At 40.3% G+C, this 21513-nt stretch overlaps 1 protein-coding gene across 2 annotated transcripts in view; it reads right to left on the bottom strand.

The window, feature by feature from the left end:
• Positions 1-5496: 5496 nt before the first annotated feature.
• si:dkey-87k14.1 (leucine-rich repeat transmembrane protein FLRT2) overlaps positions 5497-21513 on the bottom strand; it is a 57923-nt gene continuing 41906 nt past the window's right edge. For both annotated transcript variants that reach the window (XM_043697158.1, XM_043697159.1), the window contains exons 2-3: positions 12170-12456; positions 5497-11813 (exon numbers count right to left, since the gene is read on the bottom strand). In XM_043697158.1, the coding sequence (XP_043553093.1) occupies positions 9397-11373 (1977 nt within the window). In that variant the 5' untranslated portion in view covers positions 11374-11813; positions 12170-12456 and the 3' untranslated portion in view covers positions 5497-9396. The remainder of the gene's footprint in view (positions 11814-12169; positions 12457-21513) is intronic.

Raw genomic sequence — 21513 nt, 5'->3', positions numbered from 1 at the left:
CTCACCTATTGTACTCTATGCTACTTTCTCCTCACCCCCACCCTTCTTTAGCTTATCTCTCCACGCTTCAGGCTCTCTGCCTTTATTCCTGATGAAGGTCTTTTGCCCGAAACGTCGATTTCGCTGCTCCTTGGATGCTGCCTGAACTGCTATGCTCTTCCAGCACCACTAATCCAGAATCTGGTTTCCAGCATCTGCAGTCATTGTTTTTACCTTGTTTTTATCTGGTAGATGCACTGCTCACCCATTCAGGTTTCTTTCGATCAGTGTGTGTCGTGCAGGCAGTGCCAGGAGTTACTAAAAGGATTGTGATGGACATTTCAGCTTCTGGTTGCCATATCTCTGGCACCTATGACAATATGGAGCCAAATCCTGGGACTAAAACAACAGACTAAGGCAGCTGGAGGTCTGAAACAAAGAAGATCTAGCAGCACCCCTGGGAAGAAAGCCAAGTTAACATTTAATTTCTTCCTGACAATGTTGCGAGTGCATCTACACCAACTGAATTTCAGCAATTCCAGAAGACAGCTCAAGGGTAACTAGATATGAGCAACAAATGCTGATCCATCCAAAATTGCCCACAGCATCTGAATGAATAAGAATATAATTGGATTTAATCAAAAATTAATGCGTTCAAAGAAGTTTGGTTAAAGTCCATTAATTTCTTCAATCTGAAAGAAGATATGAAAGGTCTTCAAAATTAACCCTAACTTACATACAATAGGTAAGGTGTTGCAGGACTTATACACTTAATCGTAGAGTACTGGGGAGTGTCGCTGAACAAAGAGACCTTGGAGTGCAGGCTCATAGTTTCTTGAAGGTGGAGTGACAGGTAGACAGGATAGTGAAGAAGATGGATAGTACATTTGCTTTATTGGTCAGTGCATTGAGTATAGGAGCTGAGATGTCATGTTGCGACTGTACAGGACATTGTTGAGAGTGTAGTGCTGGGAAAGCACAGCAGGTCAGCAGCATCCAAGGAGCAGGAGAATGGCCATTTCAGGCATAAATCCATCATCAGGAATGAGGCTCAGGACATTAGTTAGGCCACTTTTGGAATACTGTGTGCAATTCTGGTCTCCCCGCTATAAGAAGGTTGTTGTGAAACTTGAAAGGATTCAGAAAAGATTTACAAGGATGTTGCCAGGGGCTATTTCCCCTGGAACATTGGAGGCTGAAGGGTGACCTTATAGTTAGCTGGAGGAAAACTGTCAGGATTGTGGGTGGGCTTTCTGAAGATCACTCTCCCCCCAAACCCACACATCCTGGTGGTGACCGTATTAAGCTATAAATACCAGGTTTTATCCTCGAATGAAACTTAAATACAGTGCTGAGAGACTGTCTAAAGGAACATTCAACTGGGCACCTATCTCATGTCTTAGATGAATGCAAAAGTTAATACAAAGAGCAGATGCATGTCACCAGTAACCTGGCCAGTGTTTTTTTTCCCCATAACTCTAACTCAAACATTGATCATTTATCTAGTTGTTCTTTATGGGGGCTTGATATATCCAAATTTGGTGGTCATGTTTGGCTAATTTTCAACAGGGACTTCACTTTGAAAGTATCTCATTGACTGTGATGAGCTTTGCATTGTCATGCAAATGTAAATTCCTTTTATCAGTTATGAGGATAGACTGAAAAAAACCTCATTGGTGAGAAAGCAGCTGAGAGGAGATTTGATTGATATTTCTAGATCATGACTAGGCTGGACAGAATAGATAAGCAGAAAGCTGTTCCGGCTTGCAAAGAAAAGAATGAGAGGGTATAGATTTAAGATGATGTGCAAACAAAGCAAGAGTAATGTGAGAAAAAAGCTTTTTTCCACACAGCGAACAGTCAGGATATGAAACACACTGCCTGGAAATGTGCAGAGGTAGGTTCAATTAAAGTATTCAAAAGGGAATTGGGTGATGATGGGACAAAAATGATGCGCAGAGATATGGGGAAGAGGAAGGAGATTGGTGCTTGGTAATTGAACTAGGTAGGTATGATGGGACAAATGGCCTCATTTTATACTGCAATAATTCCATGATTTTTTACATCTATTTGCATCCCATTTCTCTGCTCTTTCACTCTACAAGTTTACAGCCTTTTTGACTCGTAATCAACTTTGATTTGAAGTGATGTCCTTGGCTCTGTTGTAACAAGCCTTTGTACAAGAATCTTTTCAAGCTTTCTCTTTGTAATAACAATTCTTGGTCCCCATATCCTTACTGGCAGTTTGCCAATCAGCAAAAATTATCTTTTAATGTTAACCCTACAAATACCTTTTCATAACAGGAATGTGCACATAATTCAGTAAGTCATCAATGAAATTGAAGTTAAAGTTCAAAAGGAGCAGTGTTGCACAGAGAAGTAGGGAGTGGAGGTGAAGCATTTTTATAATAACAACCTTGTCTTATTTGGCAGCACTCTTGCCTCTGAGTCAGAAACTTGTAAGTTCATGTAACTTGAACACAAAAACCTAAACTGACACTCATAATGGATTCTTGAGGAAATTCTGCTCTCGGACACTTGCTGGCTGAGATTTTAAAAGCAAGCTTCATCCTCATCTGCTCATACAGATGAACATAAAAAGATCATTTTTAAAGAAGAACAGGATGCTGTCCTTGCTGGCCTCAACCAATAAATCTACAAGCAATTCCCTGTCCATCATTTCTCCCAAACTTGCTTCTGAGGTTTGAGCCATGGGCTTCTATTGGATTGATCCATACTGATGGGCAAAGCTTGGCAGTTTTTTGTGATTGCAAGATAGCTGTGTGTCCAGGAAACTCTCCCACTCTTACTCAGCCAGCCATTAGGATGTGTATTTACAGGCTGATAATCAATCTGTTTGACCACATTACAAACAAACCCTCCATGGCCAAATATCTTAGTGTAGGAATTGAAATTGCAGCTTCTGGCACAGAACTGGGGATGCTATCACTGAGTCATAGGGCTTCCTTAAAACAAATCACTCAGCCATGATCTTTTTTGGTAATGTGGTATTTTTGTGCACAAATTGGCTTTCGGTTTGGCTATAACATGCTCCAGGAGATCCTGCTATCATGAAAAGTGTTGTAGAAATGGAAAGAGATAGACTGCAACAGGATTTGATGCATTCATATCAACTTCTCTACTTCCACAACATAACTCACAGGTGAATGTATTCTACAGTGTGGAGGAAGGGCTACCATTGTCTTACAGTGGAGATTCTACTATTGATATCAGTGCCACTTGTTCAGGGACAGATGGTTTCAAACACTGGAGACTTCCCATGTTTAATTGTTGGCTACTATCCTGTATTGAAACTGTGAGAATGTGATGTGGACCAGGATGGGAATGACTTTGGGAATGTATTCTGCCAGGACATACTGTTAAAGCTTTCAACATGAAGAGTGACCAGTAGGGAACAATCACCAGTTGTGAAAATCAATCTGGGTAAGGATAAGTGTTGGGGCCCTTGCATGTTTCAGTACTTATAAATGATCCACACTTGAAGCTCAGAGGGTTGCTCAGTAAGTTTGTAGCAAATAAAGAAATTGGCAGGGTGATAACAATGGGGAGGCCAACCTTAGATCAAGAAGATGGGAGAGTCAGATGGGTTGATCAGTGTTAAATGGGTAAATGTGAGGTAATGTACTTGGGCAGGACAAACAATGCAAGAGAATACTTGATGAATGGGGAGCACCGAGGATCACAAGGCATGTTCAGCAATCTGAAGATAGTAGAACAAGAAGATAAAGTGGTTAAGAAGGCTTATGGATACTTGCCTTTATTAGCCAAGTCATATAGTTTAAAAGTGGGGAGATTATGGCAGAACTGAATAAAAATATTGGTTAAACCACAGCAAGAATATTTTGTGCAGTTCTGGAATTCATAATTTAGGGGTCATGGCATTGCACTGGAGAGGGAACAGAGGAGATTTGTCAGGATATTACCTGGGCTACAAGGTTCAGTTATGAAGACAGATTGGGTAGAATGTGGTTGTTTTCTTTGGAATAGAGGAGACTGAGGCGGGATATGATTTAAGGTGTATAAAACCATGGTGGGGCATATATAGACAGGATGGAACTATTTCAGTGACCTTACTTTAGATTTAAGGTAAGGGCCAGGAGGTTTCGAGGGGGTGTGAGGAATATTTTACACCCAGATGGTAGCAGGAATCTGGGACTGCTGTGGGAGTGGTGGAGGCAGAAACCCTCATACATTTAAAATGTATTTAGAAGTACACTTGCAATGCCAAGGCACACAAGGCTATGGGCCAAGAGCTAGAAGTGAAATTAGAATAATCAGGTACTTGTTTTTGACTAGCACAGGCTTGATGGGCTGAAGGACCTTTCTCTGTGCCCTGGACCTCCAAGCATCCTGAAATGAATGGGGCTAATATTTAAGAATATCAGTTAAAAACAATTCTGTTAAATACCAGTGGTGATTTGCATGTGGTAATTAAACCTGAGACGAATATAGTAAAAAAACAAGAAAGTGTGCGTTCCCTTTGAGATATAAATAAGAGAAAATAAAAGTTCTTAAATTAGAATTTATAAATGTATTCATGTCTCTACTTTCACAATTTTCAGTGCACTGAGAAGTTCTTGGGAGAAATGGTAACAAAAAATCCGTTGTGTTCTGTATTATTAAGGATGATCCAGTCTGAGCTTTAACGTGTCTTAAGTGATTTTATTGGTTTTATGGAGGAATCTGAATCCCTTTATAATATCCCATTCAATAGAACCCAACACTCTGTGAAGTTCAATATTATTTTACATTGTTATGCAATTTTTCAGTGATATCCTCTTTCATATTGTATCATATTTCAATAGTGGTTGAAACAAAAAAGGTAGCTGTTGTGGTCAAAAACAAAATATTTGGGATTTCCAGGTGAACATTCCAGGAAGGTATGATTCATTTCAGCGTTGAAAGGGTGCAGTCTTTTCCCGCCCTTTGTTGCCTTCCAAAAGTTACAAGTTTGTCTTTCTAGGGGAATGAAGGGGAACCTTACACTGGAGAAGAAAATTTGGTTAATGCCTGTCCTTCTAAAGTAAGCTTGGATGGTGGGAACGGTGTTGAAGGTGGTGTTGAGTAAGTCTTATCACTCTTCCCTGCTTCCAGTAATGGGAATGAACAGGCATTCTCTCTTGGCAGTCCCAGCTCAGCAGGGCAGCAATTAAACCACTGTATTCATGATAGATTTTGGGGGCCAGAATATAAAAATGTACAAGTCTATAGATGAGCACAAGTAATAACTCAATCCTCTGCCTTTGGATAATACTCAAATATTAGGGGCTTTCCTTTGATAGTTAAAAGGCCCAAACTAAAACCCTTTATCAGTCCTGACTTACACTGCATCTCTTTTATAGGGAAAATGTCCTTTAGCATTGCAGCATTCTCCATCCCTGTGAATCATTACAGCTACAACAAAGTAAGACTTGCTGCCTCAACTGCATAAAATTTGTGGAGGCATTCGAATTGTTAGATTAGGATGCAAGCAAAAATTCACAAGCCTGACCCATTCTGTGTCTTTTATTTATTCCAAATAACATAAAGCTGTTCTAATGCCAGCACTGCATATGTTGTGACCATACTTTATTTTGTATTTTGGTTATGGACATCCTTCAAACAATCTTTTAGAAATACAGAGAATTTGTCGAAAGTAAGGAATATGCAAGTGAGGTACAGAGTATCTCTGGATTCTGCAACCTGTCAGTATAACAAGTATATTTGTGCATTATTATAAGTTACATCAAGTAGCCATTTTATATATAAAGCGTAAGATTTCTTTCTCCCACCTTGACAAGACAAAAATATACACAAAACATAAAATGTACTGTCGAATTCTCAACATGAGATTTTCTGCTCTAGATAAGGCTAAACAGTAAAGCTGAGCATAAGTGACCTTGATCCCTTCAACTCCATAAGGTTCAGAAATGGGTCTTTTCCACCCAGCTAAAAAAGTGTCCTTTTAATCTATTTTGCAGTAGAAAAAATATTTTCAAAGGATTTTTTTATTACAACATTGGCTCTGAAGCAGCTGTTTAAAAAAAGCTTGCAGTGCAATGATCCATTAAAAAATAAGGGTTAACCAACTGTCAATAGTGGCAACAGATCCTTGGCATGTTGGATCTAAAGGAATGTGTTGCACTGTATAAGGTATCACTAACCAATTTAATAAATGATCACATTATTTTGTATTTTAAAAGGGGAATTTGTAATCACATCATGGGTCATCATATGCTGTTCCACAAATTGCTTGGTCACTATTTTTCTTCAAATTACTACAAAATCTATTTGTTCTCATTTAAAAAAAAAATCAATCATTTTAGTCTATTTTCTAGAAGACTTTAAAATGGTAAAAAGTGGTCATTATGTCACAAAAGGGATACTTGTTGCTTCTGTAACAACTCAGAACCAAAGAGAAGATTTCCAAGACTGCACAAACATAAAAGTCACAGAGTTATCTTTACCTGAAATTAAGATGATTCACATGACTTTATTTTTGAATATTCAACTTTTATAGCTGTTTATTTTTTTCACAAAAGCTTTGTTTCTTTCATGTACTCATACATTCTCTGCAAAATAATAGGGTGGAGGAATGAGGAGATTTCAAGGACTGAACATTATGATTTAAATTCAAGGCACATACATGATACACCAAAAGGGTGCAAGCTAATGAACTTTGGTTCCTTGCACTATGGAAAATTTGGAACATAAAAAAGGTTAAACCAAAATATTTTGACACAGTAATTTGCACAAACATGTTCTGACATCTGTATTACAAAAGTAGTAATTGATTTTAATACATTTTTAAGCATTCTTCCTCTCGGCATTTTCTTAATAAAAAAGGATTCTGGATTTCTGTTACTATTCCGTTCACCATGGTGTGATGTCTGTTTACCAGTATTGCTTATTCTCAAAACTGGCTCAGTTTCAGAACTGTCTGTTTCTAAGTGGAAGATGCAAAGAATGAACATCGTAGTGGGGTCAGCGTTATGTGAATTAATCAAATTAAATTAATTAAATGTATAATCATCAGAAATTTAAGTGAATTTCTAACTCCTAAGCTTTCATTATCAATATACCCAAGATAATTTACCTACCAACACTGACAGAAATTGGGCAAAATACTGTTATCATTCAGACATTGTATAGAATACTGTTGATGCAGTGCTCTTAATATTAAAATGAAGTCACAGTTCTTCAGCTAACAAGCTGTCCTTTTCGTCAACTAAACAAGATATTGTGGCACAGAGCCCCAAGTGTTGGAGGTCTGGTCGTGACACCACGGAATGGTACATGATTGAGTTTGTGCTTATGCATGGCGAGTTCCTGACCTCCACTCCTGATGGTGGAGTTTATACCCTCTCTTCAGGCTGCCAACTCAGCCGAGCTGGCAGGAGACAGGGGACTTAGGAAATAAGTCATATTTCTTGGGGCATGGAAGGCACAGGGAGACAGACAGAGATGGAAGGAAGAAATAAACACCCCGAGTATTGAATAGGAAAGTTTTTAGTTGCAAAGTGGCCAATCTGAATGGGTAAAATTTGTTTGGTACGACAGCAATGCACTTCTGTTAAAGATGGCATCTGCACACTAAACTAAGAAATGACACCATGTTTTTTAAACCATAATATAAATAAAGAGTTAAACAACTGTTCCAACAATTAATTGGACACCTGATTACTAAAAAATAATTGGATGCCCCAGTTGTAGCCCATTCATCTGTACAATGAGTACAAAATGTAACAAATGGCTTTCATTCAGAACCATTGAAATGATACAGCACAGACGGGGTCCATGTGGCCCACCTTGCCTCTGTCGACCCAAGGAAACCCTGCTGCCTTTTTTCAGTCCCATCTTCCTGCATACAGCTCGTAGCCTTGCAACTTACAGCATTTAATGTACAGATGCAGTTACTTTTCAAAAGAGTTTAGGATCTCTGCCTCCACCACCAACTCGGGCAGCAAATATTTCCCACCATCTGTATAAAATCTTTTCCTCACATCCACTCTAATCCTTCTGCCACTGAGCTTGAATCTATGACACCTCATTTTTGAATGGAGATGTAGATGCTTCATATTACCTGTGAGAACTCTAATGTAATGCTGATCAATTCATGAGATGTTATGACACACTTATTCTTCCTGGATGATTAGCTTCATATGTACTGAATTGGTGAGTGAGTTGCCCTCCTAATGCTTCAGTTACCATGACTTGGTAGCGCTGGGCCATAATCCTATTAACTAAAATGTCTCTGAAAACTTTTTGTCTCAAAAGCAAATAAATTTTGACAAGTCAACAATAATAAATATGCATCTTTTGAATTACTTAGTTTTTTGTTGTTTGAGAATATCCTTCAACAAATGTGCTATAACTATAAGATGACACTGCAACAAATTCTACATCTATTCTGACCTCATTATTATGAAACTATCATACTTTTCAAATGTATTAAATATTGACTATCATAGATTTTGAATTGAATAAATTTAATTGACCTAATTGTTGGAGGAATCCTAATCACGGCACTGAATAAAAAGAAAGATCAGAGCTTAACTGGAGTGTTGAGAAGACTCTATGAAAAACCAATCAAATTAGACTGTTCATCTGTTATACTGAAAATAGCGAACACCCAATTGAAGTATCAGGCTTATCTTCTGAAATAGGTCATTAGATGTGTGGTGTGGTTTTCAGTCCTGAAGACCAACTTCTATCTGAGCTGAGTTAGTTGGTCACGGCTAATTAATAAGGTGCTAAAACTGGTCACAAATGGCTACTGATTGGGTTGGGTGATGGGGATAAGAGAACAGAAAATCATCGATAGATTCCACTCCTGACTGCAATGCAATGCTCTCCTGGCTGGAAGGTAGATGGATTTTGGGTTTGAGTGGATTATCCTCCGAAACTGCTAGCTTGCAGTCAAGTTTAGGCTCACAAATCAATCTGGCCATACTGAGGGACAAAGTACCGATGAAAGGGGAGTCAATGCTACAATGAGGGACAAATAGTATTAAGACAGAAAAGTGAGAAACATGGTGGAGGGATGGCCTGGGCAGATCAGACCGACTGTCAGAATGTGTTAGTTTTTAAATTAGGTGCCAGTGTAACTGTTCAGAAGATGTTTTAAACCCCAACTGTGAAACTACATCATTAAATGCCGCCATATTTTTTTTAAAAATCATTTATGAACATAGGCCTTGATTGTACAGCAACAACTATACAGCTTACTTAATCTCTTTTTTTAAATCACTTGACTGCATTACAAAATTGTTGCTACTTATTTTTTTTATAATAAAAAAGATAGCAATTTTTTTACACTGTATAAATTACACAGTAGGCAGACACAATCCGTCTGGACAATATTTCACAAATATATTCTAGAAAGTCCTATAACTGCAGGGTCTTTATTATGCACGGTCATGTATGACATTGCTCCAAATCTGGTGCACCACCAGTACAGTATCTGCTGTTGCTTCTGGTGTGGCAGTCTGTAAAGTTAATTGCTCCATTTGGAGGGTATATTGACTGCAGTCTAAAATCCTCTTTGAGCATTTGTTCATTGTTTAATGAGACTATGTGAAAACTGGTCTCAGTCATTTCAAGGATTGTGTTGTCCTTTTTTGTGCCAGCCTCACAGTAGTCATCTTTCCTCCTCCCTCTATTGTACTTCCATGAGTGCGAATCGTATTTGCCCTTTTTGTGCATGTGCCAGCAGAAGACACTGAGCAGGGCTACCAGCACGATGATCACAGCTCCCCCAATGAGGCCTGCCAACAGTAAAGGGGAGCTCAGGTCCTGCTGGGCCGCCTGCTCAGGACTGGAGGCCATGTTCGTGTTAAAAGATGACGACTTTGTGGTGGCTTCCAAACAAACCGTGTCATCCTCCGGTTGCAAATTATTTGAGGCGTCCAGCAGGACCATGCAAATCCTGTAGGTCGATTTCGGCTCCAGATTTAGCAAGCTTAGTTGCTCCGTATTTCCACTGACTATCCTTTCGTGCACAATGCCACCGACTAAACTGTGGCCCAGTTTCACCCAGGTGATTCTGTATTTGGTCACTGTGAAGATGGCCAGCCAACTGATTTGAATGCATGTGTCATTCACGAACTGGACAGTTAGTTGCAATTGTCCAACAGGCAAAGGGTCTGTGAATTCTTTGTCTCCGGGAGGCACGAGAGCGGTTGACCCCGGTGAAAAGGGAAGAATGGAAATGTTGGCATCAGTGTAGGTCATGGGAATGACAGTCACCACAGCAGATGGCAAGGGGGCAGGAGGGATGGGTGTGGCGTGGGGAGCGGGTGTGATAGTCGGGCAGGATACCAGGTTGATATTCAGATCTCTTATAGCCATTCCTCTGACCTTTTCTGGACCCTGACACATTAGCCCACGCACATTTATAGAAAACGAAAGTGACTGCAGCCATTTGGTCACCCATTTTATGTTGCAGTCGCAATACCAGGGATTATTCCTCAAAAGAATCTGTTTCAAACTGGTCATGCCATCAAAAACTCCTCTCACCAGCATTCGCAGCTGGTTGTTGGAGAGATCCAGTTTCTCAAGCCGTTTCAGTTGTGGGAAGGCAGTGACCGGAATTTGATTGATTTGGTTCTCCTGCAAATTCAGTTTCACCAAGTGACCACCCGGAAGGTTTGGTGGGGGCACAGTGAGAGAATTCCTCACCAGTGAGAGTTCAGTTAACTTGACCAGCTGCTCCAGGGCTCCCTCAGCAATCCCACCGTCAGTCAGGAGGTTCCCGTCTAAGACTAGGCGCTGAAGATGGGTCAGATTCTGAAAGGCCAGCTCCGGCACCATGGAGATCCGGTTCTCGTCCAGCCGGAGCTCTTCCAATCCTAAGGGGAGCCCAATTGGCACACTGCTCAGGTGGTTCCTGGACAAGAACAGCAACTTGAGGTTGGTGGCTTCTCGAAAAGCGCCATCCTCAATGCCAACTGTTGAGATGGAGTTGTCATCCAGATGTAGCTTTTCGAGTTTCTGCAACTGGCCAATAGCTTCCCTGGAGACAGTCTGGATATTATTCTCCTGCAAGTGGAGCTCCTTCATGTTTTTTGGTAGGTTTACAGGGAACTCATCCAGCTCATTGCCGTACAAGTATACCGTTTGAACAGACTGCACGTTTCGCAAGTCAAGAGGAAATCCAGCATTGTTGATGACGTTGTTTTGGAGGTAGAGAATAGCGGCACCCTCTGGTATCCCAGCAGGCACTGATGTCAAGCCACGGTCATTACAGTAAACAAATTTCTTATCGCAACGACACTCCAAAGGACAAAAATCCGCCTCAGTTATTTGTGTGCACAGTCCCAAAAGAAATATAATCCATAACTGCAATAAAGTAATCCAGTCCACGAAACAGACTCTGGTCTGTGACATTCCCATCACTCTTAACAATTAAGGAATTCTAATTGTAAAACAGCAGGCGGTTAAAAAATCCACAATGCCAGAGGCAGCTCCTGTGAATGTAAAGCCAGTATTTGCTTCATCCAAACACTTGGGAGCAGAAACAGTACATGTGCTTGGTGAGAATAATCCTTGTGTGCGTTTTTGTTTTATGACTTAATAGTGGAAGCAGCAATTTGTAAACTACAGCCGAGACCTGCAAATTCTTCCATCTAAACCAGGACACTTGGTGGTGAGAACTAAAGCACATCACATTCTGCTTTCACTGGAGATTGGCAATTTGAAAGCGCACATATAAATGCAAAGACAGAGCCCAGCAGCTTTCGGTGGGTTTATTAAATCTGGAGTCTCTTCATCACACACTGCTGCTCCAAGTCAGAAAAGGGTGTCATCTCAGCTTGCCTTGTACATCTAGAATCCTATTCCATTAGATAAAAAAAAACACACACACAAGAAATAAATGAATAGTTCATTTGGATTCACGTACTCTCAGAACTGTATTTTTCAACCTAGAGCTGCCTCTGCTGGAAAAATCTATAGGCTGTCAGTATAACAGCCTTCAGCTTACTCCATGCCAGTTAATAAAACAAGACTATTAAAAAGCCAATTCAGAAGAGAGAATGGGGAACAAAAATACTCCCTGATTGACTAAAATTTAAGCAGCGGAGATGGGTAGTTAATATTAAGTGATGGATGTAAGCACCAGAATTTTTTTTTAAATTGTAATAATGTATAAAATTCAAACGATCATTTAAAAAAGAGAGATTACAACTACCTTTACGTTGCTGTCCGATTCGGCGACTCGCTCATCCTCTGCTTTTCTCTCTCCTTCACGATTTCCCTGGTTTGACGGACAATCTGGGGAGAGCAGTCCCAGTAGTTGCTGGGGGCTGACTTGTCCTGCTCTCGGTTTCTGTCATCACTGAAACGGCGTTCTCTGCTCAGTCCAGCGGCGGCGGGTTTTGCTTCAGCAGTGTGACCATGCTCTGGCTCTTTCCTTCTCCGCTGCCTGAAAAAGCACCCAGAGCCCCTCAAGTGTCGCCTCTGCCGGTGGGTTCTCTTCTAGAGACGGGAGGATTTATACGTTAGGTAAAGAAAGGAAGTAGAGAGAGAGAGAAAAAAAACAGCCACTTTATCACTCTTTCTTGCGCTCCAGACTGAATTCCTGCTGCACGCAGTCATACGCCAGTAATGATGCGGCTGATCAGACTGTTTATCGCTAATGTAAGTCTTCCCTTTCACTCTTAAAACCCCTGGGAGATGTTTACAGTAATGAATTCAGCTGACAGCGATCTCTCTCTCTCAGACCCTCCCATCTCTCTCTCTCTCTCCAATTCTGTCCTGGGCAGGAGGTGAAATGCAGGAGCGCCCCCCCCCAACACGTCTCTGCCCACTCCTTCCTTGGACCAACTGCCGATAAAGCAGCCACCGTGGCTGGTATTTTCATTTCATCTGCACTCCCCTCCCCTCTCCACACCCAAATTTCATCGGCCAAGAGGTAAGGGTGAAAGCCCCCCTCCCCATTTGCCCTGTGGGTTTTTTTTTCTCTCCCTGACCTTCAGACGCCTCGGAAATGTAGTGGGCTCGACACCATTCAAATGGCTGATGGGAACTGTTTAAAAAATCGAGTTTTACTGTTCAATTTAAAGAAAAAAAAAATTCCCAAAAAAAAAACAAACTTGATAAGCTTTCACAACAGTCACATAAAATCTCAGCTGGCAGCAAATTAAAGTATTAAACTGTTGGGGGTGGGGGGCAGAAAAGAAGTTAACTCAGAATTATACAATTGATCAGTCGCTGATTATCATTCGACAGAGAGTTTGTGGGGGGGGGGGGGGTCGCTGTGAGGGATTCTAATAGTAGTTACTCACAAGCTTTTGCAGAAACAATCAGTTTTGTGGTCCAACTAACCGTTTCGCTGTCTCTTTTTTGTTTCAAAATAATAAATTGGACTTGGCCAGCTAACATTTGCTGTACTGTCCGTGGCCCGGAAAAGGACTCGCACTTTTAAACCAGCAGAAAGATAAATAAGTCGTCCACCTCCGCCGGCCTTTTTCTTCGTCCGGAACCCTGCGGGTGGAGACAGTGTTTTCAGATGTTCCAATGCTAGAGTGACCATTCTGCAGGCGCTGGGGGGGGGGGGTGGTGAACGGGGAGAATTTTTATTATTGCCTACGCTGGATCTGAAAGCAAAACGATTCGAATATTTAAAATCCTTGCCAGCAAAGGGGAGAGACCCATTCCTGGGAGCTACCGAGTCGGTTCGCGTGGTTATTGTATCATTGATCGCACGATTTGCTGCAACTTATTAAAAAAAAAACTAACGGCTTGACTCCGAACTCACAAAGCCTCGGCTTAAGATCCCGGTGACTGGAAAATATCCCCTCTTCACCCCCCCAAAAGTAAAAGGCGAACGGCACATGAATTCGCCCCCTTATTCTGGGTGCGTTTGTTTTTTTTTGTGTGCGCGCTCTGGGAACCCATCAAGTGCGACCCAGCTAACAATACAATGCAGTTTATATTTTGTTGTTAACTCCTTTTCAGGTCAGGTAGGGTTAACCCCGTGCACACTGTTGACAAGTGCTGGAGGCGAGTTGCTTGCTTTGCCTGCGGTAGCGAGAGCAGGAGCAGATGCAGCAGGTTCTAGCGAGGTGGCACTGTAACCCAAGGAGAATTACTGTGCAGCGAAGGCGAGACACTGCAAACTGCAGCTGTCGTAATGATTTGAATCTCACCATCCAACCAGAAACATAAAAAGATACATTGACACGCTGTACGGGGGGGGGGGGGGGGGTGTAGAGAGAGAGAAATAAGGCGCTTTGAAATACGAGTGCACAATAGCAGGGACAAACACCGAGAGTGGTTGTGTGAGAGGGACAAACTGCATGCAGGGGAGAGGGCGGCATTGAACGGGCGCACATCTCGTCAGTGGATATTGACTGTCTTTTTTTTAAACAAAAAACATAATTACATAAAGGTGTGAGCAATGCTTAAGTGCGTTTTGCCATGCAGTGGCATTTGACGCTCGATGTCACATTGCTCGCTGTAGGGTTCTCTTTTGGTTAGCCAGCGTTCCGTTTACCAGGAAGCGCCCCACTTCAGAATCGAGGCACAGAGTGAGAGGGCCATGTCAGAGATTATGTGAGCCCCTGTTTTTAAGTGGAGTTTTTATTTTACGGGGGTGAATTGCGGAAGTTTGATTAGGGCAGAAGGCTCTGGGGGGAAATGTATGTTTTTCCCCTTTCCCCAGGGTTACTCGCCCAAGCAGCCTCTGACCTGACCGACTGTCACTGTCAGTGAGTTCCCTCCCCGGCGCCAGGCTAACCGGGGGCTTGGGAAGTCGAGTGAGTTAACACCCGAATAGGCGCCTCTCAAAACCGAGGAAGCTTATTCGTGTTGCAAAACAAAAAAAGTTTATTTTTTAAAAAAAAATGCTTGTTTCTTCTTCGTGGACATTTCAAGGATGATTGGTTTCTGAATTAGAAAGGAGGTGGGGGAATTCAAGTCACTATTAATCGGTTTCAAGCTTGCTCTGTTACAAACCACGTACAATAATCTGTATGTGGGTCATGTCGAATGACTTCTGTCAGACTGGTAATATGCCATCCTCTACGTGTAGAAAGGTAATTTAGGACAGGAGGAGCAAACAGACATTGATCAGAGAAGGAAATTAAAAACAAATTGCTGGGGCAACTCAGCAGGTCTGGCAGCACTTGTGGAGAGGTAGCAGAGTTAATGTTTCAAGTCCAGTGACCCTTCTTCAGAACTGATTGTCACTAGGAAAAGGTGAAAGTGGAATAGGTAGGTGGGAGAAGTAATCGATAGATGGAGATGGAGCCCAGAGAGAGAAGGAACAAGAAAGAAATTCAGAAATTGCTGTAAAAGCTCTGCAAGTCTGGCAGCAACTATAACGTTTCCGGTTCTGAGGAAAGGTCACTCACCTTGAAACGTTAACTCCGATTTCTCTCCACAGACGCTGCCAGACTTGCAGAGCTTTTCCAGCAATTTCGGTTTTTGGTTCTGATTTACAGCACCTGCAGGTTTTTTTTCCCCATTTTTATTAAGAAAGAACAAGAGTTGGACAAAGGAATAGGTAAAGGTCAGCTCTGAAGAACAGTTACTGGTCCTGAAATGTTAACTTTGTTTCACTCCACAGATGCTGCTAGACCTGCTGAGTTTCTCCAGCAATTTTTGTTGATGTTTCTGATTTTCAGCAGTTCTTTGTTTTCTTTTAAGTGCTCAGCAAAGGACATAGTTACAAAGTTCCCTAGAAATGGAACAATTTCACCAGCAACAACATTCTTAACTGGTATATTCCATTGTTTACTGTTCAGCCTTGAATGAGCTCTTGCTCCAGTTCTGATTAATCACCACAGCATCTTCATTTCACACATCTTCTCAAACTCTTACTGTAGTCACTCTGCATTTGCACTTTTCATTGTTAGTCCTTGCTTTGTCTCCTCACAATGTGCCCATCTTTCACAAGCCCACTGTTTCACCCTGACCAACAGGTGCTCAAAAATCACTCAATTCACATGCTCCTTCCTGACAGGAATAGCCAGTACCTGGGACTACACATCTTTCAGAAATCGAGCCCATCTGAAGATCAGATGACAAGCATCATGGGCATGTTGCCTAATAAGAGCATGGCATTTTGAATGGTTTTAAACAATTTTTCACTCCTTTAATGTCTAGCATATGGCATAAAAAATGTTTCTGCAGTACCTTGCAAAACAGCAGTTCATCACACATTGTGTTATAGCCAATATAGTATAATACTTTTGAAGTGTTTTCATTGTTGTAATGAAGGAAGTGTATGAGCTAATTTGTACACAGCCAGCTCCTACAAACAGGAACTCATTCATAATTGTGATTTAATTATTTATTTGGAGGGCTAAATATTGTCTAATGCATTGCCTAATTCAAATGATAGTACGATACTCCCTCAGTACTGTACTATATTGTCAGTGCTGACTTTTCTGTTTAAGATCTGGAATGAGACTTCAACTTGCAACTCTGACTTGGGGGAGCAAGAGAGCTACAAATGGAGCCACGGTTACCATTACAAGTTGCTGCTGCTTTCAGAAACTAACCATCTGTCTCTGCTTACTCATGTCACTAAGTGCTAACACTTGTCCCTTTTTTTCTGTTTGTATTTCAGTTTCAGGACCCCAAACAGTCTTCAAGAAGCAGAAGACAGTGAGAACAAAAGCCGCATTACACAGCAGGAGCTGCCTCCCTATCTGACAAACTTCCCTCAGAGATTGGCACCACCTATTTAAATAATTTAACAAAATCAAATTCATATAGCACGTTTTATGATTAATGCTTTATGACCAATTCGATAATTCTTTAAGTGTAGTCACTGTCATAACGTAAAAAGATAGCTGGTGATTTGCACACTGCCAAGTCCAATGAATAACACTGAAAATGACAAAATAAGCCTCCTTTAAATATTGGGCATGTTCCTTTCACATGGAAACAGACCCTTCGGTCCAAGCAACCCATGCCGAACATAATCCCAAACTGAACTAGTCCCACCTGCCTGCTGTTGGCCCATATCCTTCCAAACATTTCTTATTCATCTACTGATCCGGATGTTAATGTTGTAACTGTACCCAGGTCCACTACTTCTTCTGGAAGTTCGTTGTATATACAAACTACTCTGCGTGAAAAAGTTGCCCCTCATGTCTTTTTTAAATCTTTCTCCCCTCACCTTAAAAATATAATGGGAACATTTCTGTCCATAGAAATGGGCACAACAGTTTCAGTTTAACATCTCAGTCAAAAGATGCTACCACAAGAGGATGGCACTCCCTCAGTAATGAGCTGATATATTAATCTGGATTTAGAGAAGTTTCTTGAGTGGGACGTGAACCCATGGCCTTCCGACTTAGATAGGAATGCTACCATTGAGCATGGCTCATGTATTTAGAGGGTGGAATAGACAGCTAGGAATTTGGATAAGCATTCAACAAAAGTGTGTGGGTGGGTAGGTAGTTAGGCAGCAGGATCAGATGTGAGGACAGCTATTACTGGAATGTATATATGAAAATTTCAATAATAATCTTTTGGAATCACTTGAACCCCCACTAATAGAATTATAGAATATTTATAGTGTAGAGGTCACCATTCAGCCTGCTGTGTCCATGCTCATTCTATGAAAGAGCAATTCACTGAATGCTCTTTCTTGTATTTCCTGCTAATTCCTTCTTTCCACTTTATAATCTAATTCTCTTTGAATGTCTTAATTGTCCTTCCATTTTTCCCCATGTCGTTATTGCTCGTTTGACCACAAATTTAAACTGGCTTTCAATACTTCCACCAAAGAGATTAATTTCACTCTTTCTGTTTGGGTCCCTCATGATTTTGGAACCTTGGTCAAATTTCTTTTCAAACTCTTTCAAGGAGGGGAGCCCCAAATTCTCCTAATACTTAACATAGCTGAACTTCCTCAAAACCTGAAATCTTTCTGCAAGACCCTCTCTTCCCTAAATTTTGGAACTCAGAACCGGACACAGTAGTTCAGTTGAATCTGACCAGTATTTGAAGCAAGCTTCACATAACTTCGCACAACTTCAGGTTATAGTCCAATAGGTTTATTTGGAAGCAGTGCCTTCCGGAGCACTGCGATGAAGGAGCAGTGCACCGAAAACTAGTGCTTCCAAATAAATATAACCTGGTGTTGTGTGATTTTTTAAAACACTTTGTACACCCCAGTCCAACACCGGCATTTCCAAATCATAACATAACTTCCTTCTTTTGTATTCCATTCACCTATTAATTAAGTCCAGGATGGTGTGTGCTTTATTCATTACATTCAGAACCCATCCTGCCACCTTCAGTGATTTACTCACATTCACACCTTGTACTCTTACATCCACTTTAGAATTGTACCCTTGATTATATTTTGTCTTTCTACCTTCTTCCTGCCAAAATGAATAACTCAACTTTCACTGCTATCATTTCATCTGCCACAATACCGCCCAATTCTGCCAACCTGACAATGGCCTTTTGAACTTTCATGCTATTTTTACAGAGTTTATAATACTTCTATGTTTTGTAATATGTATAATGTTAAAGAAAATATCATGAGCTTACCTTGATCTATTAACCTTACAAAAAATCATATGATGAGAAAGCTGAAACCTCACTTTAAACACTGTCAGAGGTCAAATGAAAATTGTATCAAAGCAAGCATTAATTAGGTAAAAAATCTTCAGCCACTGTCACTTCAGCCGAACGTCAACAATTTTCATTTCAGATGCAAAGATGTCCATCTTGGAATAGATTGGAAAAGGGGAAAGCACAGGAGAATGGGATGGGTGGAGTGACAGGAACTGAGTTGTCATTAAAAGCTCACTCAATGAGATCTTATAGATGGGCTTTCGAAAACATGGTGAGGGAGTAGAAGAATTTAAGGTTGCTGTGGGTACGGATATGGCAGTAGAAGATGATGACTGCTGGTGCAGCAGGATGCAGTTGAATGCAATGACATTTAGAACAACACGTAAATTGCAACATTTTAAGATTTGCAAAGTGCTACATTTTGATATCTACTGAATGTAGCTATGTCTTTATTGCGTGATGGATAATATATTTTAACACCTACAAGTTAAGCTCCAACATCTCAATATCATAATAATCAGGTATTCTAAAGCCTATTTTCACAAGAACAAATGTCTGAGCAATTTGCAACTTTCAGAATCAATCCTGTCAGATGTTTTCTCAGGTCAACCATTTAACTCCCTGAAACACAATTTGGTTTGGAGCTTGAAGCTAAATGGAATGGATTGCTGTCTGTTTCATTTTAATTGTATTGTTTATATTGCTCATTCTTTATATGTTGTTCGTCTTGTACTCAGGTTTCACATTTCCTTTTATATTTCTAGTCTGGACATCAGTCCAGCTGCTACTTTTCTAAATGTCACTAAAGCTGCATGAATTTCAAAACAGTGGTTGGAGCTATTGTTTATGGTATAATCAGTGTGTATTTCATGATTACAATATCTGTCTGGAGACAGCAAATTCCTTTTATATACCCTCACCAAAGTCAAGGATGAAGCAATTTCTAACTTAGAGTGGTCTGATATTATACCAAATTGGCAAGATTCAGACCATGCAATTACACAGTGCAAATTTCAACATGCAAACATAAGGCATTTATATAAAATTTCTTTGTCTGGGGCTTAAATCAGTTTAAAATTGACTAACCTCTCTATTGAAATAGTGAACAAAGGGATTTGCAAGAATGTGTTAAAATTCGTAAGCTAATATTCACATGGCATAATTTCAATGTCTTAAATACTCATTTATCAAACAGCTCATTTTACTTTGTGACTACTATGGTTGTACATGAATTAGCAATAACCTCTGTGGAAAAAAAATTGATACTATTACTTTTTCATTATAATTCTGTTTCCAATATTTAAAGTTTAATTTGCCTTGCAGCATGTGAAGGATTCGCAGATGAACTTTCTTACAGCATGCCTCTAATTAAATGCATTACTATGTGAATAATGAAAAAAAAATGTAGTGATCTACGACAGCATTGGTCACAGTTAGTCAGGGGGTATGCTGTTTTATTCAGGCACACAGTAGACCCAAGAGGACGTAATCCATTCAATTTGAGAGGTGGCCTCTGTGCAACAAGGTTAAATATCTCAATGTCCCCCCAGAGGGCAGATTCCCCTCAACAATTTACCTCTCACCATCCATCATAATGGGACGTTTTGTCATCATACCTCTTATTCACTGTTTCATTTGGTTTATCTCCTTGTGTAATGCAACATTTTCTGGTTTCCTTGACACGGTTTCTCTCTCAAGATCTCGTCCTTCATTATCTATTTAGCATTTTCTCTCTTACTTGGTTTGATATCTACAGAGGTAGAAAATTAGGCCTATTCCAATCTGTATTCTGTCTGCAGTTCATTTGTTTTCTCTCTCTATGCTTTTATTTCTACATCTGTTTTAAAAAATCCTTCTTTCTCTGAAAATAGGTCACTTTCTCCGCAATTCTTCCTCTTTCCAGTGTTCCTTTCCCCCTTTCAACCTTTCCTTGGGTGTATCTTTCTAATCCTCGTCATCCTTAACCTCTACCTGTCGCTAGATTTCTGCTATTTTCAATCCCTCCCTCACAATATCTCTGCTGCTCGAGTGCAATTGAATTACAAATAAGAGAAAATTCTGTCATGCCCCCGCCTCTTACATTTCACTGAATGTGTCCATTTTCAGTCTGCCTACTCACTGTCCTCATCTAGAATGTATATGGTTAGATACTTGTCCAAATGGACTGGACCTTTGCTCTTGCGCACATAAGGAATACTACTGGTTCCATGTAAATATGAACAAGTTCCTTTGTGTGTCCAGTGGCTCCTCAGGAGTTGTAATACTCTTCAACACAGGTTGTATAGAACAGGTTGTCACCATTTTGACCACCATGCCTGTGCCAACTGTTTCAAAGTGTCATTCATTTAATCCCATTCCTAAATTCTTCACCCAGCATCTTAATAAATACTTAACTACATCACTTTCATAATATTTACTGATTCTATTGCAGCTTTTGGTCAATAATTTGTTGTTCTAACAAAGGTCTCTGAAAAATATATCACTTACCTTTTCACTTTTTTATTTCACAGACATAATATATGGTCACAGTCTACGATGTGGAGTGGCAGTGTAAGATTTGCTAGACTGTATAACAGTGTGTCAGTAGCCCCAGATTATAGCTAAGTCCAAGTTTTGTCTTAGTGTTGCTAAGTTTTGAATTTAAGGCACGCAATAAGCTCCATGGGTAGATGTCATGCTTCATGTTGGAATGTGAAGATATTTCTAAAGCTATTATAGAAAGCCTTAAATTGGGGTGGGGGGTTGCAAATGTTTTATGTAATATCATTGATGTATAACGAAAGGGCAAAATAATCAATTAGAAGGGTGAAAAGAACAGATCCCTAACCAATGAAGTGGAAGAAAATCGATAAAAGTGTAGATGACAGATATGATGCACAGGAAAGTTTTAATTATAACATTTATTCAATATGAATTAGAAACAGCAAGGCCAAAACTCTCACTGAAATAAAGCACAAGGAGATTTATGTTATTATATCTAATAAATGATAC

This window comes from Chiloscyllium plagiosum, chromosome 10 (genome assembly GCF_004010195.1).
Source record: "Chiloscyllium plagiosum isolate BGI_BamShark_2017 chromosome 10, ASM401019v2, whole genome shotgun sequence".
Classification (NCBI taxonomy): domain Eukaryota; kingdom Metazoa; phylum Chordata; class Chondrichthyes; order Orectolobiformes; family Hemiscylliidae; genus Chiloscyllium; species Chiloscyllium plagiosum.
The sequence above is the reverse complement of the archived record's forward strand: the minus strand, read 5'-3'. Positions and strand labels throughout refer to the sequence as shown.